The 24,251-nt window shown below is 44.0% G+C and overlaps 1 protein-coding gene across 4 annotated transcripts in view; it reads right to left on the bottom strand.

Annotated features, from left to right (window-relative positions):
• Positions 1 to 16,550: 16,550 nt before the first annotated feature.
• The window catches only part of PRR5L (proline rich 5 like), a 46,096-nt gene continuing 38,395 nt past the window's right edge, over positions 16,551 to 24,251 (bottom strand). For all 4 annotated transcript variants that reach the window (XM_074584285.1, XM_074584284.1, XM_074584286.1 and 1 more), the window contains exon 10: positions 16,551 to 19,560. In XM_074584285.1, the coding sequence (XP_074440386.1) occupies positions 19,178 to 19,560 (383 nt within the window). In that variant the 3' untranslated portion in view covers positions 16,551 to 19,177. The remainder of the gene's footprint in view (positions 19,561 to 24,251) is intronic.

Below are 24,251 nucleotides of genomic sequence, written 5' to 3'. Positions count from 1 at the left end.
TTTCACAGAGCTTGGAAAAGTTAAGACAGTTTCTGTATTGACTCATGTGGAATTTTGAATTGGCTATGAATCCGAAGTCAGGTTAAGACTTTGCTTACCTAACCTGGAGTCGATCGCATTACCCTTCCCTCCTGCGGAGTTAGCTTCAGGAAGTTGCATGTCGATGTAGAGTTGATACTAGTATTTCTGAATGACATAGGGTAGTGTTGTGGAGAAGGCTAAATGACTCTGAGCTGAGTTCACTGAAGAAATATTTGTGGTCTGAAAGTGCTCCCCTAATTCTCTTTATTTTGATAATCTTTTTGTAAGTGTGCTCTGGGCCCAGAATGTCTATCACCATCGCCTGATTGAAAAAAGTGTAGCATTTGAATGAGATACCTTTGTGCTGGTGGGATCTCCTCCTAGCACTGGACATTTTTCAGGTTGTGAGTGGATACATGAGCAAAGGTATGTACAAACTAGATACTGTGATGCAGAACTTGTTTTACTGTTGTTGAAACCTGAATTTGTACCAAAGCTGAACTTGTGACCTGTGTCTGTTCAAGTGATCTCTTGGTGTTCTGGGTGATGTATGACCTATGTCATCTCATATGAATTCTCAGTGAACATCTGGCCATACCAGCATCCAGCTGTTGTGGATATTTCCTATCCCATTAGACAATAGGAGCTGGGCCACCCTCAACACTTTGGAGGGGAAGAAAAGCCTATTAATTAGAGAATGTGAGGAAAAAATGCAATCCTCTTTGCTCTTAAGAAAAAAATATGGCTTCCATAGTTACTCATTTACCAAACACTAGATTCACTATGTCAAGAATTCATGCGCTTACTAATGTTGCATGTATTATTGTTTTCTGTACTGTTTGTATGCCATATAAATGTTAGTTTTCACCAAAGCTGAGTAGTTCAGGTTCACCGGTGCTAAAAATTGTAACTTATTGTGGTGCTGATAAAGTTCTGAACCTTGTCTCCAAAAGGAGGAAAGAAAAAAGTTTTGTTCACCCCACAACTTAAGTACACGATCTGATACCAAAGAAAGAACTACGCCATATGTAAGCATATGTGTATTATTTCTCCAAGCTAGTAAAACAACCTAAAGACTTGAGACACTGCAACTTGAAAGATAATGAAGAGTATTCCAACTGTTTGGCCTCATCAAAGCAATCCCATGGGGATCATCAGTGGGGAAAGTGCATATGCTTAATATATACAAGGCTAATGAAAGCCTACTGTATATACTATAAGTATATTGATTTGGGAGGATTCTCTGCCTGCCTGCCTGAGATTAAAAGTTACGGGACCCAACCTACCACTTTGTTCATCATATCCAGATGAGTAAAATTTATTTCGGAGACAGAGCCTATTAGTTGAAGGACTGTGTTCAATGGAGTATTGTCACTACTGAAACATGAACTTCCTGGCTAATGGTAAATGCAGTCAGTTGTTGGCTTATTTAGTGTATTGTGTGCGTTTAGAGGACAGGTAAGCATATATTACTCAAAATAGGAAAAGATCCATGCTTTAAAACTGTCTTTTTAAATCTCTTAAGTACTTTTTATACTGAATAGCCTCTTCGTATTGGCTGAATTTTTTCAGAGTGTTAGAGCATTCCTAGTAGTTAAACCATTCTTAACCAAGAACTTTTAATGTATGTGGCAGTGCCCGGACCCACTATATAGAGAAGGCGCTGTACACTAGTTCTCCAATCACTTTCAAGCTATGTTAGTTATTCATGTTTTTCCAAGATGCTCAAAGACTACCATTCTCCTCTCTATTTTGGGGGGGGTTGAGGGGGAGGGGCAGAAGAAACATATGTAACTTGAGAGCTTCTTCCTGCCACAGTTCCTTTCTCAACCCTAACAATATTAACAAAAATGTCCTTAGTCTGTGTTCTAATAGTTTATACCCAAGACCCATTAAGTGCATTAATACTTTCTTTTCTTTCGAAGCTTTGCAGTTTTGCTTTGAGCCTTATCTGATAGATCTGACATACTTCTGCCTTGGGAGGAAACTTAGTTTGGTGGCAGGTTCAGGAGTTTAAATGATTCGGGTTAATATTGTACAAGAGCAAAAACCAATAGGAAATAGAAAGCTACTGCATGTATAATACTATATTGGCCACAGTAATATGAATGCTTTATTCACTGCTGCTATTCTACTGGGTTTGTATTTTAATATTACCAAGTAGAACTCTGAGTGATGCTAAATTACTGTAATGCCAGAGTTTTGCATGAGAGACTTTCAGAGCTAATTTGCTAAGTATCAGTTAAATCTTTGTCAGAAAAATTATAAATTCTAATGAAATGTTTATTTATCTATTTGTTTGATTTTCCTCTTTCTTCCCGCACCTTCCAAGCTACCCTTCATTTTAACTGCAGTTCCAGAGCTTTCTCTTACAAATAAGATCATCTTCAGCTAATGGAAGAATTTATGAGTCTACATTGTTCCCATCTCAATGTGTAGTCTTCATAACTGTTATCTTTTATTCCAACTTTTCTAAGGTTAGCACAAAGAGATTCAGTTTCTATGTAGAAATATATTTTCACTGAAACAGCCTCTTTTCTTTTCCCCTTCCTCCAAATCTAATCTTCTCTTTTGAGAAATTGGTTTACCGTGGTGGATTTGAGGTATAATTGCTAGAACTACTTAAATGGAAGAGAAAAGTATGCAGTGTTGAGAGTGGTCTCTAAAACAAATATGAAGAAATACGGGGATTTAACCAGATTCCTGTGTAATTTCTTGAGGAATGGCGTTCCTTAGTTCCATAACTCTTGATGCTTTGCAGCATTACTGGATCTCAAGGTGGTTTAGAAAGTGGCTTAGCTTCTTCTGTCTTCCAAATTTCTGTTGTCTCGAATGTGTTTTAAGTCAGCCATTCTTGGTATGTGTGTTTGCAAAGCTGCTATGGCACAAATTTTCCAATTATAATATATTGCAAATGTGTTTTCTTTTTGCCTCTGAATGTCTTCCCCTGCAGGGCAGGGAAAATTATTTTACTAAAAACATTGGTATGTAATGTATATGTGGGAGGTCAGATAATGTGAGATGTATAGACTTGTTTTTTTAAGTGGTCTCATGATATGCCTGGTCATGTTTGCTATCAAGGGATTAAACTTGCTAATGAAATAAAATTGAGGTGGCCTTTCTGTTCTTACTTAGAGATGTTTTCACATCAAATATGTTGATGACGGATGCAAAAGTATATTCAGGGGTCAGTGTTAACGGTTTGTATTGGTTTGCATTTGAACAGAATGAAAGTGCTCCTGTTCCCTTGGAAGTACTGATAGATTCTTTAATATATTTTGTAATTAATGCAGAGCTATATTTCTGACAAGATTTTAAAAAATAAACTAATTAAACTGTGCACTGTATGTTGCATCTTTATTCATATGGATGGCTATTCAAAAATATTAACTGGTAGAGGACCTCTGTGGTAGCTTCTCTGTCTTGTGTGTTTCAGAGTTGACAGGTTTTTGATGAGAGATGCCGTGGATCATAGAGCACCAAGAAGGCAAAGAATGTATTTCAAGGTAAAAAATTTTGTTATTTATAAAGGGTAGTGATAGTTTTATTCATTACTAGAAGACAGTGTAATTGATGATAAATCGAGTGTTCTCATGATCATCCTGTAATTTAAGATGCAACTCTGAAAAATACTGCACACTCTCACCTCTGGCCACATCCTGCTTGCTTGTTATAGTTGTCACAAAAACAACTATGCCTTGAAACTTTTTGCAAGGTACTCAAGATCAGAAACCAAATCTCTGTTGGTAAGAGAAATAAGTGTTTGCTTCATGGCAATCAGGTAATTTATCTCAGCCACAGAGGCATTCCGGATCTGCTTTTTAACAACATCTGCAGGAAGGGAAATTTTGACTGTGAACTTCATGCCCTATAGAGTGTATAATATTCAAGACCTTCAAATTCTTCTGAGGAAACTTAGTGGTATTTACTAGACATAATATCTAATGCAGTGCAGTTAAAGTCAAGTTAATTATGACTTTATCTTTTATACAAATTGGTCGTAATAGCTTCCATAAGTAATGGATAGGCAAGCATGCTCAGATACCAGTATCTGTTCTGTTAATCCATTTTTAATGGTCCATATTTTTAAGTACACTGAAATCCTCTTTTGATGAGATGAAGTAGTAATGGCCTTTTTTTAAACAGGAAAAATAGGCATATGCAGCTGCACCTATTAATAGAAAGTCAACACACAGCAATAGAAGATGCCAGGAATATAAAAGTATATTCACACCCATGTAAATACAAGTGTCCCAGGTACCTGTACATTTCTGAAAAAGCTTGACTTTGTACTACTGAACTAGATGTGGCCCAAGATATTCTGACTAAATGTTTTATTGGGCAAATACCAGTTTATTGCAGCAACTTCACAGGAAGAGTATGTTTGTTTTAGCTAAAATCCTTACTGGTGCAAAACCAGTTGCTCTGCTGCCTTACTCGTCCCCAAAAAGCACCAGCCCAGCACTAAGGCCGTTCCATCTGGAAAGAGAAAGCGCCTTGTGCAATTCCTTACTATGCTATCCTGTGTGAGTGCACACAGTGCCAGACTTCAGCTCTTCTTGTGCCACGTCTTCCGTTTAGGTGTTGTGATGACTTAGCCTCTTCCAAGACAGCATTTACAGAAGTCAATAAAACTTCCTAAATTAGCCTCAATGAGGGCTGAGTATGCTATTAATGTGCAACAAATACAAGGCGATAGAATGGGAAGTGAATGGACCAAAAAGGGTGAGTAGGCTGTCTGGAAACTACGCCTGTCTGGATGAAATGAATAAGATGGCTGATGAATTCTGCCTGTTGCATGTTTTGGCTCAAAACCAAAACAACAACAAACAAACAAACAGACACACACGCACAAACAAAAGAAACCACCAACCTCAAACTGTCACTCATACCACTTAAAGAGGAAATTGTTACGCTTGCACGAAAAATCACCAAAGGAAACACACTTCACTGTTGCCCTCATGATCTTCCTGCCACCGAGCCTTTGTCTGCTCCATCTGGAAGAGGTGGCTTGACAAGGCTGGACTGAGTGGACCCTGCTGCCACCACCACCACGCTTATAGTGTCTGAGAGTCTTAGTGACCTGGAATACAAAATTCCAGTATCTCTGGCCTTCATGTCTTTTTCCTTTACTGGTTTTAGTTCTTTTCAATTAAAGCTAACCTCATCAATAAAAATACATGCCTCTGAGCTCAGAGGCAGCCATGTGACAGTCACTTTGAGCTTGTCAGGGTTCAGAATGCATGAAGAGTTTCTGCGGTCTTTTTCCAGTTTGCAAAAGATAAAAAAAAAAAAACAACGCACAGACAACTGTCCTTGTTTTTCCTATTCTCTCTTTTTTCACTTCCTCTTGCCTGCAAGGGAGCAGAAAGACATTCTGTAGTAGTGGTCATAGCTTGAGTCCACCCTCACTCATGTTTTATTCCAAGCAGAACTGTTATTATCGTCACTTCTTACCCCCTCGAAAAGACTGCAATTTTCTTTATTTCAAAAAATACGTGATATTGTAAAAATGAATTTACCTTGCTATTTTATGATAGAAGAGCAGCAGATAAAGGCTGAGATACAGCACCACAATCTGTCTCTTTAAAACCTGGGGCCGTGCTTCACTGTCTAGTCCTTTGGTGATCGTGTTGTTTGAGCCCGTTCGTTCCACTGAAACAAGCACTCGGGTTTCACAGCTCTGAAAGGCTGGTGTTTTTTCCTCTCAGGCGGAGTAGGAAAATTTGTGAAATTGTGCGAGAGGAGGAGACTGTGAAACAGGAGAATAATTTCCCTATTAGCTGGAGTCCCAGCCTCAACTGATGCCCCTCCTTCTCGTTTCAGTTTGTGCTCTGACTTACCTCTGACGTGATGCAGCCCAGGAAGGTTCCCGAGTTTAGCGATTTCATCCTGCTCCTTTGTCCCACTCAGCTCTTCTTCACCTCCCGGAGCTAGCTGCTCTCCCCGTGTGACTGTGGGTGGTTATTTCGGCTGTCACACAGCGCCTGTGGAGCCAGTCACCCAGTGCTGAAGCTGGGGAAAGTCCTGGTCTACTCCCAGTCCTGAATGAAGACCCTAGCTTATGGTTTCTCAGTGAGGTACCATCCGCTTTGACTTCGCTCAGCCAGACCTGACAGGTGCCAGCCTGTAGCAAAACGAATTCATAGGCCACACGTTATGTTTTCTGGTGGCGTTTATCTGGGACACTTACCCCACTCAGCAATGAAGGGGCCAAAGCATAGACATAGCAGTGTTTTGGCAGTCGGATACTGACAATTTTGGAAAAACTCTCCTGCATTCTCTCAGCTTATTAAAAGCAGAAACGATAGCTTGCTAAAAGCCCTGTGATGAACTGTCTGAAAATGTGTGTTTCTTAGCCCTCCCAGACAGAATCTTATTTCCATGAAATTCAGCCAACAATTGACACAGTGGAGGGAAAAAAAAAAAAGAGGGGGGTGGGGGGGGCAACAAGGCAAACCTTACATTATTGTATCTGATCTGCAGAGAAGATTGTTTTCTGCAGAGTCCTGATTCGTCTGCTACAGACCAGTGTTTGTTACGTGTTATTTTTCCCTTCTGCCTTCAGCAGCAGGTACTCCCCTGGCTGACCGCTTGCACAGCAGCAGGGGCTCAGGCGAAGGTGCCACGTGAAGCCCATGAGCTTGGCTTGTCAAGTCCTACAACAGTATGCTTGAGCTTAGCATTTTTATTTCCGTTCTGGTATTCACGCGTGGACTTGTTTCCCTCCAAGATTTAACTTCACTTCTGTTGCTGCCTTTAATTGAGTGGTTTTTTCAGCCAGGTGTGAACTTGGGTTTTGCTAACGGGGTGTTGAGGAACCCAAGGTACTGCCAAGGAAAAGGGAAGTGTACAAGTTTTCCGAGTTTCAGTATCACACCCAGGTGTGATAAACATCACACAGTGTGGAGTTTAGATTTACCCAAGCAAGTGCCTGCAGTGTGACTCACCTCCTAGAAACAGCTCCTTGGGCTAACACTTGGGTTTCTTCATGCCAAAGTCACACATGGGCGTGTGCCTGTCCTCGGCATCCTTCTAGTTACTGATTCAGAGAGTGAATCGCTATTTAAAATTGAGCTCAGTGCTCTGACTTCTTTTGTTTTGCTACAGCTATGGCACCTGGACTTAAAAAAAAAAAAAAAAAAAAAAAGGGAGGGGGGGGAAAGGAGTAGGTACAGAGTGTGGTTTGGGATTCCGTGGAAATAGAGGGAGTTTAGACTTTATAAGGGTAGAAAACACAATGATCTTGAAAGGCAAGTCAGTACTGTTGGGAAAGGGAGGGTCAGACCGCCGAACACCGTGACCAAACAATCAAATAGCAGGACAGAGATGAATGCCCACGGCGGATTCCTTGGTTCCTTGCACACTGCTTTCAGACAGCAACGGAAGCCAGTGTGTGAATGCAAAGGAGCCCTATTTTAACCTCTGCTATCTGCTTTCTGGCTGTCATATATTGTCAGTCCAGTTGTAATAGTCTCAGATAAATATAATAAAGATTATAAACTCAATACAAAAATAAAAATATATAATGTAAATATGTAAAATTAAATACATATTTTAAAAAATTTAAATGTAATAATATTGATAGTGTGTTAAGTATATACAAACATAATGTATAACTAGATCATATATAAATGCACAAAGTATATAAAAATATATAAAGATAAAAATCATAAACTCTAATATAGTCTCAGTCCAGTCCAACTGTCCCCAGGTTTCTGAGCCAGAACTGTGCGTCCAACACCTTCACATGTCCTTATGAAAACCAGAAAGGGTAAAAGCAAGGGTAAGCCCTTTTGATTAATTTCTAACAGCTGCAGTAACGTACATGGTTGCGATAACAGAGCTGGGCTCTGGAGAGCATCTAGATGCATTTAAAGGTACTGCACCTAAACCCTCTCTCAACTTAATGGTAATCACTGGACAAAGGTTATTGCTCCTGGAAAATGTAGCTGAGTAGGGCACCATCAAACCACACGAAGTGGGGATGATGCCCTTCGAAGAGGCCACCACATGGAATGGAAGAATCACGGAATCATGGAATCTTCAGAGTTGGAAGGGACCTCTAGAGATCATCTAGTCCAACTCCCCTGCTAGAGCAGGATTGCCTAAAGCACATCCCTCAGGGCTGCATCCAGGCGGGTCTTGAAAATCTCCAGAGAAGGGGACTCCACAACCTCCCTGGGCAGCCTGTTCCAGTGCTCTGTCACCCTCACTGTAAAGAAGTTTTTCCGTGTATTTGAACGGAACTTCCTATGTTCCAGCTTGTGCCCATTGCCCCTTGTCCTGTCACTGGGAACCATTGAAAAGAGCCTGGCTCCGTCCTCCTTAAACCCACCCTTTAGATACTTGTAAACATTAATCAGGTCCCCCCTCAACCTTCTCTTCTCCAGGCTAAAGAGTCCCAGCTCTTTCAGCCTTTCCTCATAAGGGAGGTGCTCCAGTCCCATAATCATCTTGGTTGCCCTACGCTGGACTCGCTCCAGTAGTTCCCTGTCCCTCTTAAACAGGGGAGCCCAAAACTGGACACAGTACTCCAGTTGTGGCCTCACCAGTGCAGAGTAGAGGGGGAGAATGACCTCTCTCGACCTACTGGCCACAGTCTTCCCTGTGCAGCCCAGGATGCCATTGGCCTTCTTGGCGACAAGGGCACACTGCTGGCTCATGGATAATTTGCTGTCTACCAGGACCCCCAGGTCCTTCTCCTCAGAGCTGCTTCCCAGCATGTCCGCCCCTAACATATACTGGTGTTTGGCATTCTTCCTTCCCAGGTGCAGGACCCTACACTTGCTTTTGTTGAACCTCATTAGGTTCTTCTCTGCCCAAATCTCCAGCCTGTCCAGGTCACGCTGGATGGCAGCACGGCCCTCTGGAGTGTCGGCCACCCCTCCCAGCTTGGTATCATCAGCAAACTTGCTGAGGATACACTCTGTCCCCTCATCTAGGTCATTAATGAATATATTGAACAAAATTGGTCCAAGTATTGACCCCTGAGGGACACCACTCGTTACAGGCCTCCAACTGGACTCTGTGCCGCTGATCACAACCCTCTGAGTTCTGTCACACAGCCAGCTCTCGATCCACCTCACTGTCACCTCGTCTAGCCCATACTTCCTCAGCTTCCTAATGAGGATGTTATGGGAGACAGTGTCAAAAGCCTTGCTAAGGTCAAGGTAGATGACGGCTTGATGACGGCAAGGTAGATGACGGCTAGGTCTACGGCTCTCCCCTCATCCAGCCAACCCGTTATAACATCATAGAAAGCTATCAGATTGGTCAGGCATGATTTGCCCTTGGTAAATCCATGCTGACCACTTCCAATAACTTCCTGTTCCTCTACGTGTTTGGAGACGACATCCAGAATGAGTCGCTCCATTACCTTCCCAGGGACAGAGGTGAGACTAACCGGCCTGTAGTTCCCTGGGTCCTCCTTCTTGCCTTTTTTGAAGATTGGAGTGATGTCAGCCTTCCTCCAGTCCTCAGGCACCTCTCCTGTTCCCCATGACCTTGCAAAGACAATGGAGAGTGGTCTAGCGATAACATCTGCCAGCTCTCTCAGCACTCGCGGGTGCATCCTGTCAGGGCCCATGGATTTATGAATGTCCACCTTGGCCAAGTGGTCTCTGACCCGGTCCTCCTCAACTAAGGGAAAATCTTCCTCTCTCCAGACCTTCCCCCTTGCCTCCAGGGTATGGGATGTGTGAGGGACGGCTTTATCAGTGAAGACCGAAGAAAAGAAGGCATTCAGTAACTCTGCCTTCTCTGTGTCTTCCACCACTAGGGCACCCGTCTCATTCATCAGTGGACCTATATTTTCCCTAGTTTTCCTTTTTCTGTTGATATACTGGAAAAATCTCTTCTTGTTGTCTTTAACTGCTGTGGCCAAGCTGAGTTCTGATTGAGCTTTGGCCCTTCTAATCTTCCCCCTGCATAGCTTTGTTATATCTTGATAATCCTCATAAGTTGCTAAGCCCCTTTTCCAGAGAATGTAAGCCATGATATGAATGTAAGCCATGAATGAAGAGATACCCACACGTACAGGGTGCCAGAGCTCACCCTCTCACTCAGCCCCTCCTCCAATGAAACGCTTTTGTCAGGGAACTGCCTTTACATCCAGTTTGGTCTAGGATTCCTAGCGCAAAATTAAATTAAACTCCTGAAAGGCAATGAATGTTAACAAAAAGTCAGAGCAATGAGGTCTTTCCAGAAAGAAGGCATACTGGCCTGCACATTGGTGTAGTAAGCTCCTAGGGTTCACCTGCAGCACAGAGTTATTTGTAATAGGGCAAGGACAACCAGCTCATGAACAACTTTCTCCAGGATTAGACAGGACATAACCCACAAGACTACACGCACAAATTAACATGCATTCGTCCAGTTATTCATGCTGAAAGCACGGCAGACCAGTCCAGCTGCTTCTGACTGAATCATCAGTGCTTTTTTATATGTTTGGTTTTTTGGTTTTTTTTTTCCTCTGGTGGATCGGGGCATTATCTTCAAACTAATTTATGGCGGGGGTCTTCCAAAGCACATCACCAGTCAACTGTCCTGCTCTCAGTTCTTCTTGACCACTGTAATTCATACTGAACATCCATCTCTTTGGAGGACTATTTACACAAACCTAAAACTTCCCTGTCTTTAGGAGATCATTTTCTTGCAGTTCATCTCCAAAATTGAGAGGGTTTTGTCCTTCCTTAATTTGTTGAATGTTCTCTTTGTAGCCTCTCAGCCCACAAAGACGAATTTTCTTTTCATTTAGGCCTCAAGCTCCATGTAAGGTCTCATGTGGAATTTTTTATTTTGGTCTCAGCCTTTTGCTGTTTTGGGGCCTATCATAACAAATCTCCATTTTCAGATGAGACCTTCCATCCCAATCTGCCTCAGCTTGTGGTGCTGCTCCATGTCTGCTGTGGCCACAACGCTTTGTGCCAGGCTTTCATCACACACTGCTTTTCCTGCCTCTCCTGCAAGCTGGCAGCCAGCAGGGAGATACTTTATTTTGCTTTGGCAGAATTTTGTTACTGAGTCAACGCTTTCCTCAGAAAAAAACCACACATTTTCTCCCCATCTCTTTCAACAAGTGGTGTCGTTTTGGACTGGAAAAGAAAAACGCCAAACTCAGGCTTTGTTCCTGTCACTTTTGATCCATCAGAAGGGCAACGTGGACGCACCTTCACACCTATATTGTTAGTCCCAGAGTGTGCAGCAACATAAACATGTACAAAACCTATCCTTCCTCCTAGCCTTTGATCTCCCTGTACCTGCAAAATCTGTGTCTCAGGGTGGAGGGAATGTTTATTCCTCCAGACTTTCAGTTGATTAGTTTACTAATTCATTTGCTCGTCCAGTCTCCCAGGCACCGTTTCTCAGACCAGGACCCTGTCACCGTGATGGCAAGTAGCACAGAAAGGAACGTCTCTGAACAAGCAATTCTGACACAAAGCAAGGTAGAAACAGGTATGATTTTTATCCTTTGCAGTGTGACCTTCGACCCTTAAAACTATCTAGGCCTGTTGTTACACTCTATTGATTGTCTTTCAGATACGCAAGCTGATCTGTTACAGTTTGTTTAGCCACCTTGCTTCCCTTCAAGGTCACAAGATAAACTTCCATTCAACTGCAAGCTGAACCCCTGAAAGGCCAATGGATAGTTTTCCCACACAAGGGTCCTCTGCTGTCCAGTGACCTGAAAAATTGACCTCCCCCATCCAAGGCTTTAACAGTTATGTTTCACGTGGGTGGCTTGCTAACAGAGCTGCAGTTTTTGTTATCTGTGTCGGAAGCAAAAGAAGATTCCAGCATTAATGGCAGGACCTCGTTAGTCCCACTGCCACAGGTGGCTACTCACTTCACTAAAGGCTGCCCTGCCCGTTCAGCGCAAGCCTGCTTTGCTGCTACAGAAGCCACATCTCCACCAGAATTTTGACACAATTGTCTGTTTTCTGAAGGGGTGATCGCAGAGCCTGCTGGCAGCATTTGATACCCATGATTAAAGGCACACACAAAGAAACTGGGTTAGATCTCCCAGTTTGGACTTCACACCCCCCTGTGGTTAGAGAAACTTTTCACGCTGGCAGTGAGCCCTGTAGGGCAGCCATGAACTCCTGCCCATCGGTTTCTACTGGTTACATTTACAGACACATTGCTGGATAGAGCAGATCTGCAATATTGAGGTAAATATGGATTTATCAACTTCAGAGAGAAAAAGGACACCTATATTAGCAGTCTCGGGGAGACAGAGGGTAGGAGACAGGTTGAAGGGATATACTGAGTATGGACATGGCTGTTGCTGACCCAAAAGCTTCGTCTCCTGGGCACACACCTTGCCTTCACCACAAGCAGGGCCAGGGACTGTTTGTGGCGCTAAGCACTGGACCCCCTTCAGGCCTGGGCCCTCCTCCTCCCAAGAATGTATTTTCTGCAGTACTACCCTGTCCTGCCTCTCCAGCATTAACAAAATTAACTTACCTGCTTTCAGAGCCACTTTGTGCCTCCGTGCAGGGCACAGGCTGGGCACAGCTGCTGAACCAGATGCACCCACAGATGGGAACAGGAGGTAAGGGGTGCCAGCGGTCCTGGGCACAGCCACGGGGAAGGGAAGGCTGGTTTGCAAGTCGGGTAAGAGACAGGGCAAGTGACAAAGGACAAATTCGCTTTCTTCTAAGACTCTCAAAAGCCCATTTGAGGCTCCTCCACTAAGGGCAACCCCAAACAAGCACTGTAGAAAAAACACATCTGCAAAGTAAACATCCACTCCCTCAAAGGCCTAATTCTGCTCCACCTGCCTTTCCACAGCCCCTGCAGATAGCAGCACCTACTGCTGAATGCACCCTCCCTTACGGTTTTGTAGAGAGCTGAGTCTTCATCACCCTTGCTAAACCGGAGGAGGTGTGGATAGAGGCCTGCTGCTGCCCTCTGAAGGCATCTGCCTCTGCAAGTGAATCAGCTAATCATGACAATTAGTCAGGGAAAAAAAAAAAAAAAGAAAAACCAGATGGGAGGGGTACAATTTCCACTCCACATTGTAAACCTCAAGTAAAGGAGGATGGCAATAATGATGCAGACAGCCAGTGGATTAGATCAAGCATTGGGGAAAGTCAAAGAAATGAGCTTTTGAAGATGGGCTTTTTTGTATGTTTGGCTGACAAGCATGGGCGTATTGTTCGCACCAGCTTATACATTTTAATAAGCCAGGAGGGGGCTCGTGGCAAATGCTACCAGGCCTCGTTTACTTTGGCATTTATTTTCATTTCAAAGAGTTGGATTTTAAAGACTAGGGGATGCTTTCTTTGACAGGGGAATGACTAGGCAGTGGCAGCTGCTTTTTGCTGCAGTGCTGTTGAGGATGAGCCACGGTTTTTAACCAGGACTATGAGTGCAGTGGAGAGCACACCTCCAGTCTGCTCCTGGGGTTTCAGGGAAGAAAGATGTCTAACATTTAAGAGAGAGAAGAGAGACGAATGATATCTAGCGTCAGGCTGAACGGAGGGGCTCAGAGAAGCTCCATCTGCACTACCAAATGCAGTGATGCTCAGCATGTAATAGCTGCCCACCGCTGCCTTCTGAGAAAAAAAAGGAGACAGGGGAAAATCACAAGAAATCCCCTCCTGGCTCCCCTCTCCAGCACTCACTCAAACTTGTAACGGAGAGTCATTCTGACTCCCTGAGAGTCAAAGTTCCAAATGCACATCGGAGCTCCCCTTCCATCCCCAACAAAGGGGGAAAAAATGGATTAGAGCAGGGTGTTTCTTGTAAACGTAGCGCGTATACCACCTAAGGGGGACTTTTCGCATGTACTCAGTCCCCTCCTTCAGAGCAGCCTCTCCCACCCTCTCATCTCTTATATCCAACCGCACAGCAAATAAATGGTAATTCACTGGCCTGAGATGAGCCCGAAGACAGCAGGTTTAGCACTTGTAATAGCGAAGCTGCCCATTAGAGATAGATACACAGGAGACAAGGGAGGTCGTCTGGTTTCTGCTCCAATAACCATTCATATATGTTAATCAATGAGCATTTAGTGTGAAGCAGATTAAAAACTCAAGTGGAAAAGAGGGCTTGCTTACTAATAATGGGTGTAAATCAGTATAAAAAGCTTACAGGGTAGGTGATGCACGGCACAGATTCTGTGTTTTCTTGCTAACATTGAATACATATAAATTCTGTTACTTTCCAGGTTGTCCTGGTGCAGTACTGACTTGAACCTGAGCGTCTTGTAACTGGCCCGTCTGCTTTTTGAGGAGCGCAGGCAATTCTCACAGAACTCATGATTTTGGGTTAAAAAGAAAAAAAAAAAAAAAAGAAAAAAATATTTTCAATGATGATGATAACAACCACAGAAAACTCCTGGGTGTGCAGCTGTCTTCATAAATTTTGAGATCAGAAAAAATGATTCTGTGACTCCAATCCATTTTCCAATGTAACAGAGGTTGTTACTGCACAGCCTATAATAATTACGCCACAAAAATTACAAATTAGCTCTTGGCATAAGTGGGAGTTAGTTCTGAAGCCTAATGACAACACTTCAAACAGAGACTCTCTGAATATTGTTGCAACCTATGGCTACTGCGAAGCTGCTCTGTACTATAGCAGGAGCTTAGCATAGGGGAGACTCTTCAAGCCATTGTATTTTCATATTTTTTTTTAAGGAGTTTGCATTCCTTTTACTCATTGAAAAGTCTGATGACCAAACTATAATTAAGCCTCTACCCCACTGTTATACCAATTATCTGAGAAAAGATTAATCTAGGCAGCTATTTCCTTTACCTGCATACATTTTTTCTTTATTGTCTTCCCGTATGTTCTCCCATACAGACGTCTCTCCTACACGCACACGCATATTCATGGCCCAGAGAGCGTGTTGGCCATACACAACAAGCAACTACTGATTAATAATGACAATTTTCAGTTCACTTATTTCCTCACTGGAATTGTTATTTCTTTTTGTCATTTGGACTGAAGAAAAGCAGCCCAAACTACTAATACACCACGAGCTGCCACTCCTTATGTACTTAGGACAGCTTTCACTAGACCAGAAGTGCTTGGGGCAGGACTCATCCCCTGGAAGGGATGAACTTACATATAGGAGAAACGTAAACCGGCACAGCAATTACACAGCACTTGCTCTCCCAGCTGGGAATAATGATTGGCTATAACTAACACAGGTACTCAAGATATCTTCAGGTGCAAGTAATGAATGAAGGGCAGCCAGTTCTCAGGTGGAAAGTGGCAGGTATTTTACTGTGTGCAATTTTGAGCATTGTGTTAATGAGAAAGTGCTGTTCCTTTACTTCCCATCTGCTTTAAAAGCTGGCATTTCTGTTCTGAAGCTTTTGTTTAATTGGCCATGTGCTTGATGCCCTCACCAGGACCTGTTGGATAGTAAGGGGGACAGTAAGCACTCCCCAAATGAGTGGAGATGTAACAAAATCCCATTTAAGCTGTTGTCTTGCCGCCAGATCCACCTTCCACATTTGAAAAATGAATAAGACAACTAATTATCTCCTCTTTGCTCAAGGGGATGCCAAATACTAGCCATGCTCTTCCCACTTTGAATTAAGAGGAAATTTTGTCCCTCGCAAGACACTCAGTTTCTGCCCTCTGGGACACACAGGCTACCTGTAAGAGCCACATATTTCCAGTCTGTCAGCTCAGGGTTGTAAGCACCAAAAGACCATTCCTTCCAGGGGAAACCATTGCCATTCAAACCTCAGCATCAATCCAAACCCTGCAGCGCTTCCCCTGTTGCCACCAGAGCCAGTAACAAGATCTACTGCATTTCTTCAGATAGAAAATAAAAAAAAAAACAGGTTGTTGCCCACACAGCTGGGGAGAAAAGAAGATCTGCTTACTGGCAATAAAAACATTCTGCTTGCCTATGGGGGATGTCAGGCAAAAGGCCAGTTGTACTAAGAACAGATTTCTGCTGAGGGCCTCTCAGTAAGTTTATGACAGAATTGTACAGACATGGAGAATAAATCACTTACCTTAAGAAGAGGAGACAGAGTAAAAAGAGAAAACAGATTCGGTGTGCTGGGAAATGACTCAGTCTAGGTAATTATCCAATTAAAAGGTAACAGACAGACTTTAGGAGGTGGTGAGAGAAATCTCTTCGTCCCATTCCATCAGCTCTTGCTGCAAGCTTTCTCAAGTGGAAGACCACGAGGGCAGAAAAGACCTGCCCTGCGCCCCTGTCACGGCTGTGTGACAAGGTGAGTGGCGAAGAAGTGTAACCTCAGACCAGAACCCCGTATCCAAAACACAAGCGTTTCTCACGCCGTGGCTCTGGGACAGAGTCTTTGCTCTTTGCTTCCAGGGGACTACGGCTCTGCAGGCTGAGAGCAGCCCTGGTGGGGAGCAGCCCCTCATCGCTGCCCCCTGGTGCTGCCCCCCCCCCCGCCAGCAGCCACAGGGTGCAGCTTTCCCACCACTTCCAGGTTCGCCCAGTCTGCCTGTAAAAGGTATGGGCTTGCAGAGGCTTGTGTATCTCACATGGTTGTAAAAGTGGTGCTCGTGATCAGACCCTCGGTGTGGTTTACAGAACGAGTTTTGTTTACTTCAGTTTACAAAGTAAAGCCATGAGTTTTAATTCTCCCTAAAACCAAAACAACTGGGGAAGTGCATGATTCAGAGTGGCTTGGTGCAAAGTTTTGCAAAGTAACAGACACAAAATCAAAATAATTCAAATCATACATACATGTAAAAAAAAAAGGAAATTCAAGTTAAAACCAGGACTGGATTCTTATTAGCCCTAGAGATGATCCAAAAATATTTCAGGAAATAAATAAATCATTCTAATTTCCACCATAAAAGAGGGCACTGCTCACTAATCCAAATGGTTTGGGTATTTACAGAAGGCAAACAGATCAGAGAAATAGAAACAAGAAAAACATTCATAAGAATGAACTGAAGGGTGCTGCAGGGTGATTACCTCCCCACATGTCCCACTGTGACTAAGAGAAAGCTTTAAATCACTACAAGGGACCAAAGAAATTTCTTTTGAGCAGGATGCCATCATCTGCCCCATGCTGGCGGGACTGTGCCGAGGTGAGACCAGCACGGTCTACTAGGTTTGGCTGTCACCACAGAGATTTTGAAGCTCCACCATAATCCATGGCCACCCTGGGGCAGATGACAACAAATAAGCTGGCCTGCTCAGTCCCATTTATGAATAGGAGGGCAATTTATCCTAGAATCCATCTGAAGGGAAGAATTCTTAAAGCCACATCTTCCTGGCCTCCACTGCGCGGTGCGTGCTCCGAGGAGGAGGCAGCCAGCACAACTGAATCCCTGTTCTTCAACACGTAAGCACAGCTGGTGATCAAAACACACACCATTTCCACAAAGGCCAATAGCTAGAGTGCCTTAGGTGACTGCAAGAAAAAGCAGGCCCTTTCAGGTATCTCTTTCAACATTTGCAAACCACAGGAGACAAAGCAACACCCTCTTTTACAAAGACGGTGTGAGTTGCGCTCAACACTAGTATTTCTGATGCTTTGTTACCAAATAATAATCTGCTTTTGTTTTGCTGCACATGCTACTAAGGCCAAATCCTGACGGCTCGGAGCTGTACTTCTGGTCCAGCCAGTGGAGCAGAAGATGCTTAATACCCAACAGAAGCAGGGCAAATTCTGTAGTTAATGTGATATCATGCAAAAAAACATCCTGAAGGCTCATCCTAACCTTCTGTTTCCTTGTCAAGACAGGCTTATTTACAGTCAGTACCACAGGGACTAGACTTGAGTGGCAGTGGTATTATAACCATATTTTTAATGGGATTTGACATTTAAGGCAGCATTTCAGTTCCCTTCTAAGCCTGTAATTACACTTGCAAATCTGCTTAGCAAGACATCAGCAGAGTATCCCAGGGGACTGCTCGAACAGATTGGTTTTCCCACAGAAGCATTATTTGAGTAGCACGCGATGCTACAAAGCAGACAGTGTGTACTGCAGTGCCTGACACGCACACTTGCAAACTGGACCCACTCGTAATCTTCAAAATAAAAACAAAAACAGAGACTGCAAAAAGCCCTCACTTTATCTTAAAAGAAACGCTGCACTGAGTCAGATACCACTGGAGGTCAGGAGCACTTCACGAATACACTACCAAGACAGGACTCCTTTCTACACCCCGCTGGTTATCTTTGGTCTCATGAAATGTGCAAGTGCTAAAAGTACCAGAGCAGCCCAAGGATTAAATTCTGTTTGTCACCTCCTGGTCTGGAACCAGTGGCCCAGTGCTGAGAAGCACCTTTATGTCTCCTTCATGAGTGCAGTCTCTGCCTAGCGTCTCCTTCCCAAAGGAAAGCAATTTAGATTTCTCCTTTCCTTGTAGCCCTACCACCACTGAAATTTTGAAAACAAATTGCTGCCAAATGCCAGGATGCTCAGGACTGTATTTTGCCCCCAATTTACAAACCCGCCCCTCCTTTGCACCCAATTTACAGCACTATCCCCAGAGATACGGCTGCAACCAAATAAAGTACCTATGAAGTACTAAGCTGAGACTCCATGTATACCCAGTTCTCTTCAGGTCTGGGGGGGAAAAAAAGACTGATTTGTTTGGACTTGGACATTTCATCCATGCCGATGGGAGGCAAAGTGAAAGATCATCTTCTCTCACCAGTCACCTGAGCAGATCTTTCTGCAGGACGCAAATGGTTTCATCCCTGAGTTCAACTTTAAAAGAGAGAAATGCGGTCCTCAGCCATCACCATTGTAGCACCAGAAGCAAAGAGAACATTTAGCACAGGGGTCTCTGCCGCAGGAACAAAGAGCAAACAAGCAGCACAAAGCTGGGAAAGATGGAAAAAAGCAGAAAGAGGCTAATTTGTATTATACCAAAGAAACAGAAGGAAACCTGAGGCCAAAGTGTTTGGACTAGTAGAGAAAAAAAGCTTAATGAAGGTAGACTACGCTGTTCAACAGCGAAACCCTTGCAGCCCTCAGTGCTCATTTGGGAGCAGCCCGGTACCTCCACCAACAATGATCCCAGACAGGCAAGAAACACAAATCTAGAGAGCATTCCCAAAGAGACACAAGGCCATTTCAACGACATGAGCAAAACTCAATTTTTTCTCTTTTTCACCAGCAGGGATGACATGACACTTTGTCCAGCTTAGTGCATACAGTTCTCCTGTCCTCAGCAAGATTTCTTCTAGCTGACCGACGTGCAGTTCAGCTCTGCAGGGTCCTGCCTACTTGCTGCCGTGACTCCCTCTGGCCCATCAGCAATACTGGGCTCACTGGAGCATTGCCTGTGGCTAAAACTGGGCTGCAGGAGGAGGCATTTTTCTGTACTGTCTGACTCCTCGATCACCATCCCTGTGTGCATCATGGAGGCCATTGCCAGGAGCTGAATATCTGAGTGAGCATTGGCAACAGTGTGGCGACGGATGCTACCACATTTCTCCAGGTAAGCCTCACCCTCCTGCTCTGTCAGTGGGGTCAGGGCCATCTCGCTGGGCTGCCGGCTCGTCGTCGCGTGAGATGAATAATTCAGTACACCGGTCTTAGGACGGGATCTGGAGTACCTTCTCTCTGGAAGAGAAAAAGGAAGCAGGAACGGTCAATGGGGCACGGACAAAGCATCATCTGAACTGCTAGGCTGGCCTCAGGGAACAGAGAAGACTCAGTGTGCAGCCATAGAGCATCCCACCTCATTACCACCGGGGAACAGTCAGGTGCTCAATTAGTTCATACTGCCAGGGTTTTGTAAAGGAGGTCTGACTCTCCCTGGGTAAGGAGATACTTCCCATTCTGCTGTAAGGCAATGGTGCTGCTCTTTGCAAGAGGAGTGAGCCAAAAAGTAACAAGTCCAGCAAAGGGATTTTCTTCAGCATCCTGATGGTCTCCCCTCTTACCCCAGGGTGGTGAGGACCAAGCAGGAGATCTCACCAGCAGGTTCACTAAAATCAGTGGCACTAAAGTGGCACAAGTCCCCAGAAAAAGCATTCAGTGAGGTCCTGAGTTGCCACCCCTTTCTCTGGAAAATTTCTCTCAGGAGATGCTGTTAGCTGGCATCAACATGAAATTCCTGATGCTTACATTGCGCTGCCTCTCTAGTTGCCTTGGGAAAGGTTGTTCTGCTAGCATTAACCCATTGTCTTTTTTAAAGATTATGCAAGAAAAAGAACATTTTGTCCACTTTAAAACATGTCTGGTTTGGGGGCTAGACACTGAAAACACCTAACAGCGCACAGCAACAGCCCACAGCAGCCCAGGGTGAAAAGCGCAGAAGAGGAATGCAGTACTTGCAGAGCATGGTTGAAGGTGGTGACACAGAATTGATGGGAGCAGGGTCTATGATCTGCTTGGCAAAAACATTAAGGGGGAAAAACTCCTGGTTTGAAACTCAAACCCAAGGCGCAGACCCCAGCCCTGTATCATGAAGCACCATTTCAATTCTGACACTGAAAACTTTAAGAAAAGCAGGGACAGAGCTTGTGCTGTGACTTGCTGTAATTCACTCCCCTAGCAGGTTGATTCCGACAGTATTGCTTTTCACCTGTTGTCTTCCACCACCATGCAGCATTGCCATCCCCAAAGCAGCTGATAAAGCTATTCCCTACCCGTCTCTCTGTTTCTCACCGATTTCCTTGAGGTGCAGGGTCTCATTTCATAAAGTTGGAAGCCTTTAAACCATATAAAATACTTCACCAAGACTGCAGAGCACAAGAGGTAGAGTAACAAAATGCAAAGCAAAGCATTCATCACTGAAGGTTATAAAAGAGTTTTGGAAGCTTGCATCAGGAAGAAAAGCAGAAAACTCTACAGGGAGTTTGGGAGGAATGCGTGAGCAGCCAAAACTCCAGCACTGGCAGCAGTTAAACTATGACAACACTTCACCCCACTGCTGCCAGTAATACATTCATTCAAAATGATTCTTTTCATGCTTAAGTGGATGTGCAAATAATTTTTGAGGCTGGTTATGGTAAATATTTTCTTCAGGTGTCATCTGCAGTTCAAGCCACAGCAAGCTGCAGTGTTGGAGGACGTTGGGAGAAAGTGATTCGGGGGGGAGCCACACAAGCATGCTTTGGCTCTGCACCCCTCCTTGCAGCTCCGTCGGCAGCAGCAGGCGAGCACCCTGGCAGAGCACCAGCATCACCAAACCCCACACTCCACATTAGCATTCTGCTGCTGCCCGTGCCTGGGTCTTGGAAAGGTACCCTGGCATAGAAAAGACTGAAATAATACTGGTGTCACCAGCAGTAGCTGCTTCTCCACCTTCTCCGGTATTTATCAGGGCTTCATTTCTGAATTCTGTGAACAAGGTGAAGTATTGATACCAAAAGAGAGAAGCCGGTGGTGGGGGCAGTTATATACTTGCAACATGACCGACCCAGGCTGAGATTTTTAAATGCATTTAGGTACCCATCTCCTGTGGCCGCTAGAAAGTTAGATACCTTTAAGAGCTGGTCAGCTCTTGGGCTGAGAGGAGAAAGAGAGCTTAGTAGCCTCTCAAGGTAATGGTTCATTGCACCCCCCCCTCATCCCATGATTTAATATTTACATTATGTCTATCCTGCAATGGCTTCAGCTATGCAGAGCAGACTTAGCTAACTAGAGAGGTCTGAGGAGATTAAACTGAACTGAGCCATGCAAAACATGGCTAATTTTCCAGACTACACAGCTGCAGATTTTGTAGTCAAGAGCTGAATCTTTATTCTTCTCTTTTCCTACACAACACATTAAAAATTAAAACATGCTTCATTTAAACAAGGACAGCTTGCAGCCCTTCTTGAAAAGCCAGGATATGCAGGAAAAAGAAAAATCACGGCCATGGCCTGATGTTCACTTAATAGATAAATAAAAATATTCCCATGAGGAAAAAGTGCCAGTTTTGTGTGTAAACTTTTAGTGCTGCTGAAAGAGCCAAGCCTGATGACCTGAGAGATTAAAGTCCACTAAGAGCAAGCATAATATAGGAAGCAATAACATAAAATTATTCCTGCCCGACCCTGCCTTCACGTGAACTGGTGGAGATTCTTTTCTGTCATGTCTGCTGTAGTAAAACGGTCAACTAGTATCATTAGTTACATCAACCGCCATGGTAGTCTGCAACCCAGCTGGTCTGTATTCATCATTTCACAGGCTTATACACAGCGTATGAACTTGTGTACATATCTGCATGTGTGTGTACTTACACTCACTGACTAGCAGACTGCACAGAGCTGATGCACATGCCAGTGTTTCAAAGTCTGACATCATTCAGCTCTCAAATACAAACAGAACCGGGATGGGGAGATTGTAAAAACCTGCTGGTATTGACGGAAACACCGATAGTAATTCAGAAGACCACAGTCTTCCCCTCAGACCTATATCAGCATGGAAACAGGAGCATTGCACCACCTCCTGCATGCAAAAATAAATCAAAGGTCCTGAGTTTGACTATACGGAAGTAACTACTATAATCCAGACACCCTGCAATAAGCTGAGCTCAGAATTGAGCAGAGGTTGCATACTTTAGTTTGGAGAAACTAAACTTTAACTCCTCTCCTCCCTTCTATTCTGTTACAGTCAAGCTCCTAGTTTCTGTCCCAGATATAGCAGCATTTCACCATACTTTTCTCGCCACCATGACCTTTTGAGATGATAAGGGTGCTGCTCAAACACTGTGCTTCAGATGCAGCTGAATGTGAAACACTGTAGTAGACAGCAGAAGAGCTAACCAAGCGACAGAAAAGGCCAGTTTTGAAAATTACTGAAACTCCCCTCCAACACCTCTTACGGCAGTCTTACCCACCAACCAGGACAATGCTAACACTTCAATGGTGGACTTGGAAACCCAGCTGTTTAAGTATCTGAGTGCCTTTGATAACCTAGACCTTCATCTGTGTCAGTCCCTGACCATAAAACTTCACAGAAGTTGGGACAGGGAAGGGAGGAGGAAGGTGGTGGTATGAAATAAAGTGAAGAGGTTAAAGTACAAAGTGTTCAAATTTTATCTGATGTAGCCACGGGAATCATCCAGCTTCACAGGATCACAGAAAAGGTCCAGTATCCTGCTGTCATAGCAAAACGGGGAGGACTCCAGAGAAACATGTGTTGGAAGCACATGTGACAGAGCTGGTGGCACTCAATGGAAGAAGTTAGAAGAATTCCTCGGTCTCCCTCCATCAGCAAATGTTTTTCCTGAAGTTGTAGCTCTAAGACCTAGGACTGGGAAGGCTTGCCTGGGCAGTTACAGGAGGCCAGGTGTTGTGTAACTAACACAGGAAGAGGAAATGCAGTTTGGTCACCAACTACTAAGGCTACTCATTCATCAGCTTCAGTGAGGAAACAGGCCTGGCTTTTGGCTTCTGAATTTGCTAATTCAGTTAAGACCTGATACGTCTCTGCTCTTATTTTCTCCCCATAACAGTAGCAAAGACATTCTTAAGACATCAAGCAATGCTTTCTAATGCCAAGGGTCAGGGCTGCAAGAAACTGCACAGAGGAGTTAAGGGAGTTGAGGAGCTTCCCTCGGTGGAAATTTTTACGAGCAGGTTAGCTGAAGAAATGGCTTATGTATGACTGACCAGGCAGTGAAAGAGAGAGATGGACAGTGAGGTATTTCTCAGTGTTTATTCTCTTCAAGGGAGGGATGACCTGACTCTTTTGAGGAAAAAATATCTAGAGATTATTTTTGTGCAACAAAAATTAAAATCCTTCATGATGAGAATCAGGTAAAAATTAGGTTAAACTCTGAACATTCATGTATTACTTTTCCCCCTTTATTTTCTCGACCACAGAAGACAGTCTCTTAAGGGAGCTGTCACGCATAGTTCAACTGAAAATTTTATTTCTATTTTGGTGCGTTATAGCCAGGAACATAAACTGGGAGGAGTTTTTAAGGGGATTTTTGCAAGCAAACCCAAATCATCAGTGATGTTAGGTTTAACACGTGGGGGGAATAGGGTGAATGTTTTATCTTTTCTATTCCCAATTTAAACACTGTTTCTTAGACAAGTGGATCCCTTCAGCATACTCCATCCTTACAATGCAGGTTACAGCTAATTTACATGGGCAAAGCAAGAAGGGTGGGAACAGAAGAGCAGGTGGGAATGCTGCCCTCTACGAACCCCCTCTGTGAGCTGGGCTGGCCCCTATCACACCTATCTGTGCTGCACTCCTCTCTCACTTTAAATCAAGCGTAAGATACAGCAGCCTTGCAGGCTGAAGCCTTATGTGTATTCACAGCTGTGATCAGACACCTTTAGTTGCATTTCTCAACACTCGTTCATCTT

Source organism: Larus michahellis, chromosome 4 (assembly GCF_964199755.1).
Source record: "Larus michahellis chromosome 4, bLarMic1.1, whole genome shotgun sequence".
NCBI classification, from domain to species: Eukaryota; Metazoa; Chordata; class Aves; order Charadriiformes; family Laridae; genus Larus; species Larus michahellis.
Note: the sequence above shows the minus strand (reverse complement) of the source record. Positions and strands in the feature narration are given on the sequence as shown.